This window comes from Plecotus auritus (assembly GCF_963455305.1).
Source record: "Plecotus auritus genome assembly, chromosome: 12".
Lineage (NCBI taxonomy): Eukaryota > Metazoa > Chordata > Mammalia > Chiroptera > Vespertilionidae > Plecotus > Plecotus auritus.
In genome coordinates this window covers 30,294,213-30,311,926 of record NC_137778.1, presented here as the reverse complement: position 1 = coordinate 30,311,926, position 17,714 = coordinate 30,294,213, and the positions used below count along the sequence as shown (strand labels likewise).

General features: G+C 52.8%; 2 protein-coding genes across 5 annotated transcripts; both read right to left on the bottom strand.

The window, feature by feature from the left end:
• Nucleotides 1-835: 835 nt before the first annotated feature.
• Nucleotides 836-11,882, bottom strand: CRTC2 (CREB regulated transcription coactivator 2). Of its 3 annotated transcripts, XM_080648262.1 has the most exons (15): nt 11,579-11,882; nt 8,819-8,920; nt 8,626-8,742; nt 7,753-7,814; nt 5,899-5,967; nt 5,640-5,743; nt 5,523-5,552; nt 5,288-5,352; nt 5,141-5,190; nt 4,766-5,010; nt 4,015-4,421; nt 2,228-2,497; nt 1,952-2,032; nt 1,566-1,752; nt 862-1,487 (listed from the first exon to the last, which is right to left on the bottom strand). In XM_080648262.1, exons 1-15 carry the CDS (start codon nt 11,729-11,731, stop codon nt 1,267-1,269), a joined length of 2,163 nt encoding a protein of 720 aa, XP_080504388.1. In that variant the 5' UTR covers nt 11,732-11,882; the 3' UTR covers nt 862-1,266. The 3 variants fall into 3 exon arrangements, with proteins under 3 accessions (XP_080504390.1, XP_080504388.1, XP_080504389.1); XM_080648264.1 differs by lacking the exon at nt 1,952-2,032 and having other exon boundaries at nt 836-1,487; XM_080648263.1 differs by lacking the exon at nt 5,899-5,967.
• A 446-nt stretch (nt 11,883-12,328) lies between these two features.
• Nucleotides 12,329-16,562, bottom strand: SLC39A1 (solute carrier family 39 member 1). Of its 2 annotated transcripts, none has more exons than XM_080648110.1 (4): nt 16,458-16,562; nt 15,578-15,796; nt 15,285-15,415; nt 12,329-13,911 (listed from the first exon to the last, which is right to left on the bottom strand). In XM_080648110.1, exons 2-4 carry the CDS (start codon nt 15,771-15,773, stop codon nt 13,255-13,257), a joined length of 984 nt encoding a protein of 327 aa, XP_080504236.1. In that variant the 5' UTR covers nt 15,774-15,796; nt 16,458-16,562; the 3' UTR covers nt 12,329-13,254. The 2 variants fall into 2 exon arrangements, with proteins under 2 accessions (XP_080504236.1, XP_080504235.1); XM_080648109.1 differs by having other exon boundaries at nt 16,236-16,463.
• Nucleotides 16,563-17,714: the final 1,152 nt, after the last annotated feature.

Here is a 17,714-nt window from a genome sequence, read left to right as displayed (position 1 = left end):
AGCTACTCCTGAAGAAAGCTGGGGTCCTTCAATCAGAAACATCAGACCTCTGGGTTCAGCCTGCAGTTGCCTCCTCACTTCTACTCACTGCCAGGCCACAGGGTTGAGGAAGAGCAGTAACTCATCTGGCCAGTCAGAACTCGTCCCGATGCTGCAGCAGGGCCCTGAACAGATGGGAGGCACCTGTAATGCCATGGAAGCCGAAATCCAGCCTGGACTCCCGTGTCCAATGCTGGGTTCAAATTCTGATGCTGGCCCAGCTGGCGTGGCTCAGTGGTTGAGCACTGACCTATGAACCAGGTCATGGTTCTATTCCCCGTCAGGGTACATGCCCTGGTTGCGGGCTCGAACCCCAATAGGGGTTCTGCAGAGAGATTTCCCTCTTCCTTCCTCTTGGAAATCAATAAAAATATATTTTTTAAAAAAATTCTGACACTGGGGGATGGGTCTCGAGGGTGGAGGCCTTCCACAAACCACAATGGAGCTCAGAAGATGTAAAATCATCACAGATGGCCCAGCCCTGGTTGATAAGTAGTGGTTAGGAGGTCTTGGATTCAATTTCTGGTCAAGGGCACATAGTTGCAGGTTCAATCCCAGGCCCCAGTCAGGGCGTATGCAGGAGGCAACCAATCAATGTATTGCTCTCATATCCATGTTTCTCTCTTTCTCTCTCTTCCCTCCCTCCCTCCCTTCTACTCTCTCTAAAAATCAATGGGAAAAATATTCCCGGGTGAGGATTAACAACAACAAAAAAGCACAACAGATGAAAGGGTCAGTGCCCCAGGGATTCCCTAGTTCCCCAGCCACATCCCAAAGAGTAGACAAACACATCAAGGGTTTGATATGATTTTTTTATTAACATATAATATATTTAATAAAAAATAATATCCACTCTGGCTCTCTCCTCCATTGCAAGGGGAAGAGTGGTGAGGAGGGGCTGGCACTGCCCACCCCTGGGCATCCAGAACTAGCCTTGCCTCTGGGGCTCCCTCTACCCCCTGCTTTCCAACAGGCTCTGACCTCCAGACAGACGGTTCAAAGTTACAAGTGCTTTAGACCCTCCCTTGAGCTCCCCCAGGCCTACCCCTGTGTAGAATTCAGGGGCCACCTGGATAAACCCCTTGCTTTTCCTCATTCTTGGGATCCCTCATTCATGTTAGAAAGAGGATCTGGGGGCAGAGAGTTGAGTCTCTACTGGCCAGGGGGAAGGGAGGACAGGACAGTGATGGGGAACAGGGCCAGTCAGAGGGATGATGATGCGTCCCCTCACTGTAGCCTGTCACTGCGGAATGAATCCTCCACAGCAGGATCAGGCAGCAGGGCACAGGGGTCGCTCAGCATGTTGAGCCCTTCCAGGCCCAGTGGCTCCATGCGCAGCTCCTCCTCCAGCCCCAGCCCTAACTCCAACCCAGCCGCTGACACCTCGAAGCCAGGCACCCCAGAGAGGGCCGCTGCAATCTCCTTAGAGAAACCTGGGGAGGAGTCTCCTGTGTGGGCAGAAGAAATGGGTGAGGATCCCCTAAGCTCCTGCTGTGCCATCCCCCATGACCACCCACACCTCTCACCTGTGAGGATGATGTTAGGCCCTGAGCCATGGCGGGAACAATGGGTCAAGTTCTGGTGGTTGAGGGCATGGGGGTCCTGGAAGCCACTCATTGATCCCTCACCCCCTAAAAATCCAGACCCTTCAGAAAAGCCAGTGGGATCCAGCGCCAGGCTGGATGATGAACTCCCCATGCTGAACTGCTCCAGCTATGGACACAAAGACAAACCTTGAGGAAGTGGGTCTCAGAACAGGGGTACCTGCCTGCCACTGCTTAGCCCTGCTAATACATCCCCTTTCCCCAACAACGCCCCCACCCCCACCCCCGAACAAAAGCAGAGACAGGAGATGGCAGCAAGCAGAGCGACAGAGGCGAGCACGGGCCCCAAGTAGCTGTGGGCACCGTACCTGCTGGGACAGAGCCTGTGCGTGCCAGGAAGAGAAGGGGTCAAAGCAGTAGTCATCAAAGAGCAAGCTGTGCAGAGAGAGCTAGGGGGAAAGGGACAGGAAAGGGGTCAGATGCAGGAGAGGAGCCCCAAGTTGGCAGTGTCATATTCCCTGGAGGGAGGGAAGATCTCCCCGCCTGGATCTCCCAACTCATACAGCACCAATGATATCACTCAGGCCCCTCTGACCCACTCCCATTCCCTCCCCTGCTTCGGAGCTAAGAACCTGGGTACTCACATTCCCCAGGCTGAAGTCACTCGCTGGCCGGTGGTAAGACTGCTGCCCATGCCCACTGGAGCTGGGAGGGTACAGTGTCCCATAGTGTAGCTGCCTGCCTGGGGGCTGCCCACCTGAGGGCTGCACTGAGCAGGCCTGAGAGGGCAGCCCTGGCTGCTGTAGAGGCTTTGGGGTGGATGGCTGGGCGGGCAGAACCAGACTTGAGTGGCTGTATGGGTATGAAGGCAGCCGCTGGTCTGTGGGCAGTTTACTGGTATCCAGGGGGACGCCCTAAAGAGAAGCAAGGAAAAGGGGGGAAGCGTACCTTTCAGTGTGTCCCCAAGAGGAACTCTTAGGGCTTGCCACCCTTAGAAACTGCAACCATCCTCAACACAAACATGACAACGTTCCCATAGATATCCCCGGGATTAGGTGCAATTACACAAAACTGCTTATCAGAATAAAAGCAATGGAGTGAGGCTAATATAAGAATAATTTTTAAACCAGTCCAGAAGTAAACTATTCCTAAACCTTGGTGCTTTAATGATTATTAGTAATCAAACACTTGTGACACTCCTAACAAGTGCTTGACAGCACAACAGTAAACTTGAGAACTGCCATTCGAAAGTCTTGGAAAGGCCAGACGGAATGAGAGAGGAAGGACGGAAGGAAGGAAGAAGGTAGGTTCACTCCAGGGTTTAAGAGAACACAGCCCTGGCTGGCCTGGATCTCAGGCTTTCCTACAGAAAGGGGACTATAGCAGATGGAACACAGCACACACATTCCAGGGAAGGGGAATACAGGAGGAGGAGAAAGTAGGGCAGAGGCGAGGGAAAGAGCATTGGGGTGGAAGGAGAAGGGGTACAGAGAAAGTAAAAAAAGAGAAGGAGGGGGAGGGCTGAGAATCTTAGCACTGAGGAAAGCCCTGAACTAAGAGTTTTTAGTTCTGGTCCCAACTCCTCCTAACGTGCTGTGTAAATTTGGGAAAGTCATTTTCCCTCTGGCCCCGGTCTCCACAGCTGTACAATGAAAGGATTAGGCTCCATGGTCTGAGCATCTCTGAGTTTATGGAATCTAGAAGAGGAAGGGAGGTGGGAGAAGGGATGAAACGGGATGGAGGCATGAGAAAAAAAGACAGACAAGAAAAGAAGGACAGGAACAGAAAAGGGAGAAAGGCTACCATCTGTCAAGCTTGCAGATGGGTTAGGCATGGTGCTGAGCACTTCACATACATGATTTCCTTTGACTCTTACAATCTCATCCTTGTCCTATAGATGAGAATGTTGACACTTGTAGAAATTAAACAACTGTCCAAGGAGACTACTAGTTAGAGTAGGATTTGAATCAGAAAGCTTAACCCCAAGGTTTCCACTCTTAAGCCAAGAGGGCACAAGACAGATAAAAGATGGGGCAGGTAGCCCAGCCAGCGTGGCTCAGTGGTTGAGTGTGGACCTGTGAACCAGGAGGTCGAGGTTCGATTCCTGGTAGGGGCACATGCACAGGTTGCAGGCTCAGTACCCAGTGGGGGGGTGGGGGAGACAGCTGATCAATGATGCTCTCCCGTTGTTGATGTTTCTCTCTCTCTCTCCCTCTCCCTCTCCCTTCCTCTCTGAAATCAATAAAAATATATATTTTTTAAAAAGATGGGGCAGGTAGAGGATAGAGGAATTGAAGGGGCTGGATGAGACAAGAAGTATGGGAAGTAAGGAGAAGTGGTTTTTCAGGAAAGGAGGGTGTGAGGGAAAGAACTTAGCAGGGAAAAAGAAGGGGAAGGGAGACAGACATGTAGGAAAGGCAGCCACGCATACCTGAGTGATGGAAGACAAGGTGGGTGACATTGTTGGCGAAAACTGTTTGGGCATCTGCTGTTGGGACCTTCTGGCGTCGGCTGGGCCCGCGGGCAAACTCAGGGGGCTGAGGGGTACACGGCGGTGGCGGGGGGAAGTCCCAGGGGTAGAAGCTGGGTAAGGGGGGGCACCCAGCACAGGAGGTGAAGCAGAGGAGGAAGAACAGGAGGAGGAGAGGGCTGGGGCACTGAGTGAGGGGTGACCCAGGGAGGTGGTGGGCAGTGCATGGCGGGCCAAGGAGGAGGCAGGCAGTGAGGGGTGACTGTGGGAGCCCTGGAGCTGGGGCTGAGGACTGCTCAGGGAAGCCTGGAGGTTGGGATTGCTTAGGGAAGACTGCAAGGATGGATGGCTGAGAGGTGAATGAAGTCCTGCAGGCACAGACAAAAAACCAGAGATGCCAACATTACTGATGGGAACTGGGCCCCTTTCTGCCCAGAACGGGTAGCAGTGATCAGACTATGGAAGTGGCAACACAATGTCCTCTCTACACTGTCCCTGGCAGTGATGTTGGCCCTGCCCACTTGGGGGCTGTTCTCCATCTTCTTTCTAGGAAAAGCCACACCTACCAGTTCTCACTGGCAAAAAAGTACAGTGAGGAAAACCTGGCATGGACAGGTGATGGGCTGATGTGGGCAGTCACTGGTGCTCAAGCCTCCCATCCCTTAGCCCCTCCAGCCAGGCAGCACCCCGTGGACACAGGACAGCCACTCACCTGGCGTATCATAGCCTGGGCCTAGGCCCAGGCCCCCACTGATGCCCAGGTGGGTCATGGTGTGGGTCAAATTGGAGGTACTGTTGCCCCCACTCAGGCTAGAGTAGGATGTCTCCTCTGGGTCCAGGGGGGTGGGCAGCGGTGGGGGAAAGTGCAGGTTGGTGAGGTCAGGTAGGGAGCCTCCCGTGTTCATGGCAGGTGGGAGGACAGGCACATTGGCAGGCTGGTCAGGAGATGGAACGATGCTGGGGAAGGAGAGGGAAAAAAAGACAAAATTGTGGGGGGCAGTAGAAAGGGAAGAGCAGAGATCAGTCTCCCACATTTCCCTTTACTTCCCTTCCCCATCCTCTCAGCAAACATCACAGAGATACTTACTTAATTCCAGGGACTTCACAGGACCGAGGTCGGGAGGAGGAAGAGGACAGCTGAGGAGAGAAGGAAGAATGTGAAAAGTGACGACAGTGCTCAGTGGAGGCCCCTGAAAGACCTGCCACGGGAAGAGGGATCGTAGGCCACACCTACCTTCTTAGCATCCCAGGGCTTCAGCAAATGCCTGTCATCCAGTAAGTTCTCCTCAATAGCAGGGACTTGAAAGAGAAAGATTGGTGAGGAGAGGGCTACAGAAGGAGTCAATAAGGTAGAACAGGAGCACAGGCAGGCAGGAGGGAGTCTCCCGCCCTGGCCCTGCGCGGAGCCCCCAGCACCAGCCCAGAAATTCTCAGGCGTTCAGTACCCATAAGCGGTGAGAAACATATACCTTTGGAGTCCATTTCGCCATCCAGATAACCTGCAAAGGAGGCAGTGGAGTTGGCTGCAGGGCCCACTTCCAACCAAAGCACCACGCCTACCCCCTAACCAGGGACATGCCACTTACCTCCACGGCGACTAGGCAGGACACTGGGAGGTACAGGGCCTGGGTAAGTGTCCTGAGGGTTGGGGTTCATTACGCTTGTGTGAAGGGCAGAGTCAGAGCTTGTCCTGTGGGGCAAACATAGATCAGCTGGCACCAGTGACAGTCTTCCTGGCCCCCATGCCCTCCTCAGCCAGGAAAAACACTATCTGGGCTGGACGGGGTATGGCCCAGAAACTACAGCAAAGAGGAGATGTAGACTAAAGAAGGCAAGGACCATCACCTGTTAAGTGCAGATGGTAGTCGAAACAACTGCCCCTTCTCTGCAGGGAAATTACCCCAGGGCATTGTCCTGGGACGAAAAACAAAGTCAGGAGGAAGATCAGTAGTGGACGAGGCAGGCATGGGGATTGGGAAAGGTGGGGCAGCCGAGGTGGAAGTAAAGAGGGCTGGGCACCCAGGACCATGCCTCTCTTCCTTCTGGTTCTTCTAGTATCTGTGACCCATGAACCCTCTCCCCAGTCGATCTAGAACAGCAATTTTCAACCGGTGTGCCATGGCACACGGTTGTGCCGTAAGAATTTTAAAAACATCCAATACCTGGCTATTTAGTCAGGGACACTGACCCCTTTTCCCCTTAGATTGTCAAATTTAAAAAATGACAACAGTCAACACAACAATAGCTGTCTGATGTGAATACCCTGTCGGGAACCACAAGTATATAGGTCACATAAAAGAGATGCATCTTGCCGAAACCGGTTTGGCTCAGTGGATAGAGCGTCGGCCTGCGGACTGAAGGGTCCCGGGTTCGATTCCGGTCAAGGGCATGTACATTGGTTGTGGGCACATCCCTAGTGGGGGGTGTGCAGGAGGCACCTGATCGATGTTTCTCTCTCATCGATGTTTCTGGCTCTCTATCCCTCTCCCTTCCTCTCTGTGAAATATCAATAAAATATGTTTAAAAAAAAAAAAGAGATGCATCTTATTGGTCACATGTCATAATAAAGCTGCATCTGATTGGTAAATTCTTGGTATCAAAAAATCCTTATATAGCCGAAACCGGTTTGGCTCAGTGGATAGAGCGTCGGCCTGCGGACTGAGGGGTCCCGGGTTCGATTCCGATCAAGGGCATGTACCTTGGTTGCGGGCACATCCCCAGTGGGGGGTGTGCAGGAGGCAGCTGATCGATCTTTCTCTCTCATCGATGTTTCTGGCTCTCTATCCCTCTCCCTTCCTCTCTGTAAAATATCAATAAAATATATTTAAAAAAAAAATCCTTATATAAAAGTATAGGCACCTGATTTTTAAATTTCTTTTCTTTTTTATTTACCATATTGGTTGATTTTTAGAGTGAGAGGAAGTGGGGGAGAGGGAAAGAGAGATCAATTTGTTGTTCCATTTATTTATGCATTCACTGGTTGACTCTTGCATGTGTCCCAACCCGGAATGGAACCCGCAACCTTGGCGTATCAGGACAGCGCTCTAACCAACTGAGCTACCTGGCCTGGGCAACACCTGATTTATTAAAAAGTCACTTAGGAGCAAAAAGGGTAGGTAAAACATTACTATTTTTAAAAACCAATCAAAATTATACCAATTTTTTTGTCAGAGTAACAAAAAATTAATATATTTTTTGGTGTGCCACAGAATTTTAGTAATTATTTTATGTGTGCCATGAGATGAAAAAAGTTGAAAATCACTGATGTATGAGATCTGGGAAATCTCAACTTCTATCTGCCAGGACAAGCTGATCTGGAGCCCAGCAACTCTTGTATGTACAAGTATTAGCGATGAGATGGACAGGGAAGGGTTCACGTATCTGAGTGCCAGAACACTACATCGGCACCCGCTTTTGACAAGAGGCAGCCGTTCTCCCTTCCCCCTTACATACACACCCCAGCGAGCCCCAGTTACCATTGGTCCTGCCCTGCTTGGACTGGGAGGCTTGGCCACCCGTGTCAATATGGCCAAGGCTGGACTCTGACCCACCTACTCCACCTGCCCCCACCCTCCCAGCCCTGCCCTTAAGAGAGGAGGTACTGTTGAAAGCCTGGCCCAGCAAGCCCAACCCCAGCACAAGCTCCCTCCAGAGATATGTCAGAGAGTGGGCAGGAGATCGCCGGCCCTGGACACTGACCTCCGCCAGCTGGACTCCGGGGGAGGAGACAAGTAGGCAGGACTGTAGGGAGAGCTGTCAATGTGAACAGCACCAGTTAAGGTAAAAAGTGAGGAGAGGTTGGATGGGCTAGACACCAGATGAGGGAAGAATAATGGAGACAGCAGATGTGAGTTTCAAGAAACAAATACCTTTCTCCTTCTCAATAAGGGGCAACAATCAGGTCAGAGAATGGAAGAGAAGAGGGTGAGGCCCAGCAGAGTTAGAAAAATATAGGAGAGTATCTAGGTAGGGCTTAGGGAGACAGATCTGTGGAGGTCTCTGAGATTGAAAGCTACGGACAGAAATGTGCGAAGAGAACCAAACTCCCTTTATTAATTTTTTAAAAATATGTTTTTATTGATTTCAGAGAGAGGAAGAGAGGAAGAAAGGAAGGGGGGGAGAGAGAGAAAGAGAGAGAGAGAAAGAGACATCAATGATGAGAATCATCCATCAGCTGCTTCCTGCACGCCCCCTACTGGGGACTGAAACCTAGGCATGTGCCCTGACCAGGAACCCAACCATGTCCTCCTGGTTCATGGGTCCACATTCAACCACGGAGCCACACTGACCGGGTAAACCAAACACCCTTTAGCAGGAGACAGCAAAGAGCTAGCTGAATAAGGGCAGTCAGAGCCAGCAGAGATGGAGGGCACAACCTCTGGAGCAGCCACTCCTTTGCCTAGGAGCCAGCGCTCTCACATGCGCCAAATGGTCACTTTTCTGGGAGGCTGGGTAAAGGAGAGCCCCTGGAGAAAACAGGACTAGACAACACTTCAAGTCCCTTCCCACCATGACTTCCTAAGGGACTCCAACCCACCATCCTCCAACCCCCAAACCCTCTGTGAAGGATATATGGCGGGGGTAGCGGCGGAGTGGGGACACCATTCTTCGGGGATCTCGCTGCACCCGTTCCACCAGCCCATGGTGCCGAGTGTTCCGGGATGAATCCAAAGGTGAGTGGAGGGGGCTCTGCCAAAACACGGAGGTGAGTCGATGGGGGAGCTGCTGAGGAGCCTGCCCTCGCCTGAGGCTGGTGTCCACTCACCTGGAACTCAGCCAAGCCACAGCCAATCTGGTTCACATTTGGCAGAGAACCTCCGTAATGGGAGTTCCTTGTGTATGCCAGTCGCAGTTTTTGGGCCTGTAACTGAAACATGAAAGGCAAATGGGAATGTCATGGAGGGGCCTGAGTACTGCTCCTGTTCTTTGGCCACCCTTGCCATCCCTGTCTCCAGGACAGGCTACTGTTGGTGCTGCTTTTAAGAGATTTGCCAGAAGAAAAAGAAGAAGAAGAAAACAGTGCTGGGGAAAAGCTCCACTGAGACCAGGTATAAACAACCTGCCCTAGCTCTCTGCAGGCTACCCGCCTCAATGATGGCACTAATGCCTGGCATCCAACACTCTGCCAAGCACAGAGCCTGACACTCTGCTCAGTTGTCATCAGTCTAAACAGAGTCCCTGAGGGGTTGCCAGGAGCCCCCAGCTAGTCACATGGAAAGAGGTGCCTATTAGGCACTTTTGCTTTCCCTTCCAGATGTGTCCCAGAGTGATTGGCAAATGAGGGAAAGGCCACAGGTGGATGCCAGAGACCAGCCTTTTCCTGTGGCTTCTGGGCTCTGCCATTTGCCCAGCCTTAAGAAGGCTACACAGAGCCTGCACCTCCTAACCTAGAACATCTAAGGAATAATGGCTCACGTAGCTGTAAATACAGGGCCAAAACCAAGGCACACTCTTCTACTTAGTTGTAAGGCCCTGAATGGGCAGGAAAGCCTGCAGAATGGGAATGGGAGAGGGAACAGTAGCCCCACTTTGGGAAGATAAGTCTGGCACTGGAGCGAGACAGCACATCCCTCTAGCGTGGTTTTAGTCCGGCTACAGATCTTGTGTCCCTCTGTGAGAGGTGAGCACCTATTTCTGAGACTCAACCACTGTCAACAGCCAAATAAATAAACAGGGCAGCTGACGAGGGGCAAATTGTAAGAGCTTCTGGGACATACTGTTGTGCACAGGCTAACCTCAGAACTTTCTGTCCCAGGAGGTCAGCCCAGTGAGTTTAGTGGGCACTAAGCTGAACTTTGGACCACTTCAGGGCTGCCTATATATATATATATATATATATATATATATATATATATATATGACAACCCCAGCCTCCAAGCAGTATAGGCCCCGTGGCCATATCTGCCTCAGATGAGCCCTCCCCGTTAGCCAAATAACAGGCTTAAGCTCCTGGGTTCCCAGGCTCTGGCCAAGTATGCCCACTGGAATCTTATGTGTAGCAGAGAAGTGACCCCGCAGGGGCAAGGTGGGTAGAGGGGGCCTTTTGACAGACCAAGACACTACAAAGATAGATAGCCCGGCTTTGAGTTTCTCACAGCCTTTCTTTGTTTGCACATACAAGCCCTAAGATCCTACCATACTCTGCTGGAGTCACAGTCCAGAAGGCAGGGCCTCAAGCTGTCAGCTAGAGATCAGCCTCTCGCCCACCTTCTTGCCTCTGCCCCACCATGACCAAAAGCTACTAAAGGGGAGCAGTCAACAGTTAGATCATGATCCTCATGGCAGTTAGCAGGGGTGAGGCACACACACAAGATTTGCTTCCCCACCTAACTCTCTCTGTTCTGTCTCCCACAAACTAGGGCACATGGTCTCTAGAGACTCAAAGGGGAAACAAACATGAAAAAGACTAAGAGAGTCAAGGGAGAGAGACACAAAAATAAAACCAGTCAGTCATAGACAGATGCAATCACAGTCAAATCAGGAGAAAGAGCTTGAAATGTGGTATTTATGTTCCACCATCTCCCCTTAAATTCCTTCTAGCTCCCTGCCATGAGGGATCCTACAATATTCTCCTAGCCTGCTGTTTTGAGAACAATGCCTCCCTAAAGTAGGACTGCATACCAGCTGGGCAAACTCCCACCCCGCACTCCCTCAGACATCCAGTGCTGGTAGCAAGAAATCAAGGCCAAAGAGGTTCCAGAGGCAACTCTGCCAGGATGCCTTTTTTTCTGGATCTTCGTAGGAATTAATATTCCCTACACATAGAAGACCCTCCAAGCCAACCCATAACTGACCCACAAAGCAGCCATCGCCTCAGAAAGCTCAGCAAACCATCGGATTCCACACAACCTATAGCCACTGGCTCCCGATTTCAGGATTCAAAGCCCTGCCTCTCCTCCAAGGCGGCCACCACGGCAAAACATCAAGCACCAGTCTGTGAGCAATGGACCTCACCTTCATTCACGTCAGGAAACCACAAGAAGTATTTGAAAAAGGAAGCAAAGGGACGGGACGCAGGAGGGGACTTCCTGCTCCACTATACCCAGCGCTGCTGTTCAAACCACTCAAGGGGCCCTTTCCCAGAGGAACTGAAGTGCCGAGTGGCCAAGAGGGCAGAAGGACCAGATTGGAGGAGATTACCAACAGAGGAGACAGAGTAGGGCAAGCAGACCATCCCCCCAACCCACAACCCGACCCCGGGGATGCTTCAGTAGAATCCGGAGAGGACTCAATCAGAGATGCACAATGACCACCCACCTCCGCCGGGTTCCAGGAACTGTCTCCTCCCTCCTCCCTCACCTTACTCACTTAGCCCCCACTCCTTCCCAAACTCCCAACCTCACTGGTGTTTCGGTCTCCCCCCGCAAAATCCGTCTTCCTGCCCCCCGGCCCGCAACCCGCGCATCCCAGACGGCGGCGTCGGCAGTCCCGTTCCGCCTCTTTTGCAGTGGCTCCCGCCCCCGCCCCGCCTCTCAGCTACCCGCTCCGTAATTGCTCCGCTCGGCTCCCCGGCGCGGCCCCTCACCCGGGTGGAGCCGATGTCCATCATCACCTCCTCGAAGGCCGCCGTCTCTTCGGCCTGACGCTGCTTCTGCAGCGCGATCTTCTCACTAAACTTGCGTGGATTGGAAGCAGAGGCCGTGGCCGAGCCGGGCCCGTTTGCCCCCGACGTCGCCATCTTCCTCCTCCGACCCTCCCCGCCACCCTCCCAGCACCAGCCCCGGCCTCCGCCGCGGGCTCCCGATCGGGTCTTCCACCCGTAGCCGCCGCCGCCGCCGTCTCAGCGAGCACCGCGAACCCGGCCCCAGCCTAGCCCTGACCTGTGGCGCGCGAGGCCTTCCGGGAATTGTAGTTTGTTTACGTGACCCTCTCACAGCCCCAACCACGCAGTACGGAAAGGAAATGGACACCAATTCCCAGCAGCCCTGTTGACTCGGGATACTGGGGACTTTGCTCCTCCCACTCGGCTCCTCCCTGCGCGCGGCAAGCTGGGAAGAGTAGTTTTACAGTAGGAGCCTAGGAAAGCGAAGGGGAGAGGGAGTAAGGAGAGAAGAAAGGAAAAGGAGAGGAAAGGGAAGGGGTGGAGACAGGGAGGGAAGAAGGAAGGGACAAAAGAGGGAAAATGTCATCTTCAAGGAAGGGTAGAAGGGCCTGAATGAAAACAGTGAGACCAGGGAGACTACTAAAACAACTGTAAACATCTGGGACTCCGGCTCTCAGGCTAGCCACATGCCCACCACTTTCCCAATACAAAAGAATCAGATTCCACACAGATGTAGAGAAACATCTTTTATTTGGGGAACATGTCCCAAAACAGATCAGTAAGTAAAATAGATTCTAGAGAATATGGCCCTGTGCCCAGCCCCCCCTCCCACTCCCAATAACCCTGGGGGTGAACATTCCCCATCCCCCCTTGGGCTCTTATGGTATAAAAAGTTTTGGCAGCTCAATGTTTATCACCTGTGGCATATGGGGCACCATATATCCATGTTCAGTATTCCAAGAGTGCAGCAATGGTAGGGCCCTCGGATCTGCCAACCCTCCCTCCACCCCAACTCAACAAACATTTCTGCCCCACCCCAGAATCTGGGAGTAAAATAAGGAGCAAGAGGACCCCTTCACTGAGGTGCTGAGCAAGGGCTCAGTGCATCACTGTGCTTTGAGAAAGAGGGAGGGCATTTTATTTGGCACTTTAAAAATAGAGTGAGCAGAACTGGAGAAGCCAGAGAAGGTACCAATACTGGCAGAAAGAGGCCACTTGGCACGAGTGTCTTGGGAGAAGGAAAGGAGAAAGATGTGAGAGTAGGAGTAAGAAAATTAGGAGGGATCCACTCCAAATGACAGAGGGCTGAAATGGGCTAGAAACAAGAGAACTGCTGACTCTGGGTCTGTGTCCTCTCTAGTTCCATGCCAAAGCCTCCCCAGTGTCAGTTTGTCCCTGTGTAGTGTCTACCCAATTCTAGTGCTCAGTGTCTTCCCTAATACTAATGTCTCTTGATCATGTCTCTAGTGACTTGATCATGCCTTGTCCATTGAGCCTGGGGATCAGACTTTTGTCTACCCACTTCTTTTCCATTGGTCAGATTGTCCCAAAAGCTCCATCCTCACCTCTCAGAACTCTTTGGACCTCAATACTTCCCTTCCCTATTCCTGGGGAGGGAAAATGGGTTCCCAATCTTTCCCTGCCCCTCTTGGAGCCTCCTAGACTTGGATGAAGAGTAGGCCAGTAAGTAGGGCAAAGCCTGATAGGAGCAGAATGACCTTGAGGATCCTCTGGTCAGAAGTGGCCAGCTCCTGGGGCAGGATTTCCAAGAAAGTGATATAGAGAAAGGTGCCAGCTGCCATGCCCTCAAGCACAGACTGGGCCAGTTGGTGCAGTGGGCCAGCTGACTCTGCCAGAGCTGCACCCAGCCCAATGCCCAGAGGTGTCATACATGAGAAGAGAATGCCACAGCCAGCTACCACCTTTGCTCGCAGGTGGCTCTGCAGCAGCCTCAGGGACAAGCTGACAGCCAAAATACCCTTGTGGAGCAGCAAAGCCAGACACAGCTCCATGGCCCGAGCCCGGTCTCGCTGCAGTCCCACTGCCAGCCCCTCGAACACCGAATGCAGAGCCAGGGAGAAGACCAGCACACAGGCCCGCAGGGCTGAGGGAGCTGCCAGAACTCCACTTGCCTGTGGGAGGCCTTGCCCATCATGCCAGTGCTGCGGCCCACCATTCACTGTTCCCAGCAGCGCCCTTGTCTCCTCTCGAGGTGGTGGCACTGACTGCTCCCTGTAAGCCAGCGTGATCTGCTCCATCACCAGGACCAGGAAGAAGCCCATGGCCAGGATAAACTCTTGTAGGGGAAACTGAAGCTGTGGGAGTTCAAGAGACAGACCAAGTATGGGGAACACGAGTCAGGAGCAGAGTCCAATGAAGTCCCAGGTACACAGACATGGGGTCCCACACAGACACATGACCACTCTTGGTCACACAGATACAGAGTCACTTGGTGACACAGACACAGAAAGACACACAATCACACAGATCCTGGTGTCACAGTGTTACATGTAAACCAAGATTTCCCAACTTTGGCACTATTAACGTTTGGGACTAGATAATTCTTTGTTGTGGAGCGCTGTCCTGTGCACAGCCTCCCTAGTCTCTAACCATTAGATGTCAGCAGCAGCACAACACCCTCCCTTCCTTAGCTGGGACAACCAAAAGTGTCTTGACATTATCAAGTGTTTTTTGGGGGAGGGGCAAAAATACTCCCAATTCATGCCCTAATCGGTTTGGTTCAGTGGATAGAGCATCAGCCTGCGGACTGAAGGGTCCTGGGTTCGATTCCGGTCAAGGGCATGTACCTTGGTTGCGGGCACATCCCCAGTAGGGAGTGTGCAGGAGGCAGCTGATCAATGTTCCTCTCTCATCGATGTTTCTAATTCTCTATCCCTCTCCCTTCCTCTCTGTAAAAAAGCAATAAAATATATTTTTTAAAAAAATCAATAAAAATAAAAATAAAAATACTCCCAATTCAGAATCACTGATGTAGATGTACACAAAATGTCACATGTAAGCACACAAACAAAGAGTCACACATTCTCCCACCTTCCCAAATGCTCACACAGAGCCACACACTGTTGCAGGAACATTCAGACTTAAGTCACAGGGAGAAACAGGTCACTCAGTCACAGACACACAGATTCTATCCGGTGTTACTTCCTCAGTCTTAGGGAAATAGAGGAAGAGCCCCAGGGTGCCGTCCTCACACTCTCCCCAACCCCCCAAATGTCTGTTTTTCCCATGAGACTTTCCTACGCTTTGGAATTGATCTTCCCCATAGCCTACTTATTTGGGCCTTTTTGGTCAGCAACACCAAGCCCCTGGGATTGCCTCCCAAACCTGTACAGACCTCTTTCTCCAACCCCTCAGGAAAGTGGTGAGGGAGTGAAGAGGATTCTTGGAATGCTGTTAACTTCCCACAGGTTGAACTGAGAACCCACAGAGTAGGTCATGTACCTGATAATAAGGTTCCTCACACTGCTTCAAAGGGTCACATAGGGACTGGGGGGAAAACCCCCAAAAGAAGATAGGCCCTATAACTAAAAACCACAATTCATAGGTTCACATCCAAGAGCCTTCCACACAGTCAGAGAGTAACACAGGAACAGATCCATACAAACCACCTCTCCTAGAAGTGTGCAACTCACATACACAGCACCACACGCAGCCAGCTGGTGCTCACCGTCACGTGCAGGGCTGCCAGAGCCTCATCTATGGCAGACAGGTAGTCAGGCAGCAGGTCCAGGAGACAGGTGGCCAGAAACACACCCCCGGCAAAGCAGCTTACCAGGCTCAGGGCTTTCTGGCGGAAGGCTGGGCAGGAGTGAAAGCAGAGGGGAATGAGCAAATGAACCCCCTCCAGGCCCAACGCAAGAAATGGTCACTCTCACCTTCCCCTCCTTAAGTCACCTTCCTCAGCCCCAGAGCCTTCCCTACCCCAAGCATCCATGGCAGCAAGGAAAAGGAGCGCCTTACCTGAGGCTTCGGGGTTAGCTCCGGGTCGGCGTAGCACACAGATAGGCACCAGACTGCAGATGAGCGTGAGCACCAGCAGGAGCACCAGGGCCCCCAACTTCACCTCCAGTCCCACAGGCAGTGGGGGATCCGAGGCTACTGCCTCTGGGCGCCACACCAGGAGCTCCGGTTCTCCCCAGGGCCCCATGGTGGCCATGGTTGCTCCAGTGACTCTCAGACCTAGGAAGAGAGTGCGTGGGGGAATGGTCATGTAAGGAGAGACGGGGCGGCAGAGTGCAGTTCCCTCGCGCCGGCCGCTTTCTGACCTCCCCAGTGTGACTCATCCACTCCTGCACTGGGAACAGTCCTCCTTCCCCTCAGACTTGGTCCCTTCCAAGTGCCTTATAAGGGGCCCAGCAAGGGGGAAACAGAGGCATGAGGACTGTGTAGCCATCTCATTGCGCTTTCCCCTGGAGCTCCCAGAGACTTGGGGAGCTGCGGTCCCGTAAGAAAAGTGGAGGCCAGGCCTCTTTCATGAAAGGAATGGATGAAGCTAAGCGGGGTTTGGGGCTGTGCAGAGATGTCGCACGGGTAGCTTCGTGGACCAACTGAACCAGGAGAGTCCGGGTGCCGGATCGCTCTCCCGCTCCCGTTCCCCCAGCGCCATCCCCTTCCTCACCCCCAAAAACTGAGAGAGGCCACTTCAAACCACAGGCCCTCGGGGTCTGGGGTCCCGGGACGGGCTGACACAACAACTGAGGGCGGTGTCTGAAGTCCAGGCTTCGGGAGGCGAGGTCCGAGGCCGCCAGCGTTCCGGGAAGCGAAAAAAATGTGAGCTCCCAGGCCCCGGGGAGGCCGGGGCGGCCGACCGGAATCCCACTCCCAGGAAACCCGCACTCACCTCGCGAGGGTCTCACTACATGGCACCCGCTGGGTTCCGGCCTCCAGTCGGGAATTCCCGCCTCCTCCCCAGCCCCCAGCACTCTTCTTACCCTCCACCCCCACAGCCGCCGCGTACCAGCCCCCCCGTTGCCAATGAATGCTCCTGGTGGGCGGGACCAGGCCAGGAGCGACGTGACCTAGGGCCAATTAGAAACGGGCAGCAGGAGCTCGGTGGAGGCGGAGACCAGCGGGAAATGTGCTGGAGCATGGGAAGGAGAGAAAAGATCTAGGGGCTGAGGGCCCCAGCTACTCCGGCGGAGTTCTGGTGGGCAGAAGCTGGCTGCTCAACAGAGGCTTTGATCTTTTGGACGTTTTAAAAGAGAACGCTAGAGCCCTAGCTGGTTTTGCTCAGTGGATAGAGCGTCAGTCAGCCTGCAGACTGTAAGGGCCCCGGTTCGATTCCGGTGGCAGGCATATGCCTGGGTTGCGGACTTGATCCCCATTAGAGACGTGCAGGAGACAGCCAATCAATGATTCTCTCTCATCATTGATGTTTATAGCTTTCTTTCCCGCTCCCTTCCTCTCTGAAATCAATAAAGACATATTTTTTTTAAATGTTTAATATATTTTATTGATATTTCACAGAGAGGAAGGGAGAAGGATAGAGAGCTAGAAACATCGATGAGAGAGAAACATCGATCAGCTGCCTCCTGCACGCCTCCTACTGGAGATGTGCCCGCAACCGAGGTACATGCCCTTGACCGGAATCAAACCCGGGACCTTTCAGTCCGCAGGTCGATGCTCTATCCACTGAGCCAAACCGGTTTCGGCTAAAGACATATTTTTAAAAAAGAAAGAATGCTAGAAACTCGCGGACCTTGTCTCATACGCACCCTGCAGTCCCTGGTCTTCCGCCTTACTCCTCTGAGTATGACTGACTGGTCTTGGACCCTTTCTGTGCACCCCTTACCTCCTTAGTGTTGCAGACAGTTAGACATGAGCAGAGCAAGGACGATGGGCCAGGTAGAGAGGGTCACCAGGGCCCAAACTTGTTTGCTCAGTGGATAGAGACTGAAGGGTCCTGTGTTCAATTCCAGCCAAGGGCACGTACCTCAGTTGCGGGCTCGATCCTGGCCCTGACCAGGCGGGAGGCAACCAACACACGTCTCTCACACCGATGTTTCTCTTTCTCTCTCCCCCCTCCTCCCTCCACTCTCTCTAAAAATCAATCCAAAAATATCCTGGGGTGAGGATTAAAATAGGTTACCAGGATGGA

Coding starts and splice junctions, on each gene's coding strand:
- CRTC2 (XM_080648262.1), bottom strand. CDS start 11,731: ATGGCGACGTCGGGGGCAAACGGGCCCGGCTCGGCCACGGCCTCTGCT. Junction 8,743..8,818: donor GTGGCTTGGCTGAGTTCCAG/GTGAGTGGACAC, acceptor GTGTTTTGGCAG/AGCCCCCTCCACTCACCTTT. Junction 2,033..2,227: donor GTGACTTCAGCCTGGGGAAT/GTGAGTACCCAG, acceptor CTTTCCCCCTAG/CTCTCTCTGCACAGCTTGCT.
- SLC39A1 (XM_080648110.1), bottom strand. CDS start 15,773: ATGGCCACCATGGGGCCCTGGGGAGAACCGGAGCTCCTGGTGTGGCGC. Junction 15,416..15,577: donor AGCTAACCCCGAAGCCTCAG/GTAAGGCGCTCC, acceptor ACTCCTGCCCAG/CCTTCCGCCAGAAAGCCCTG. Junction 13,912..15,284: donor TGGCAGCCCTGCACGTGACG/GTGAGCACCAGC, acceptor GAACTCCCACAG/CTTCAGTTTCCCCTACAAGA.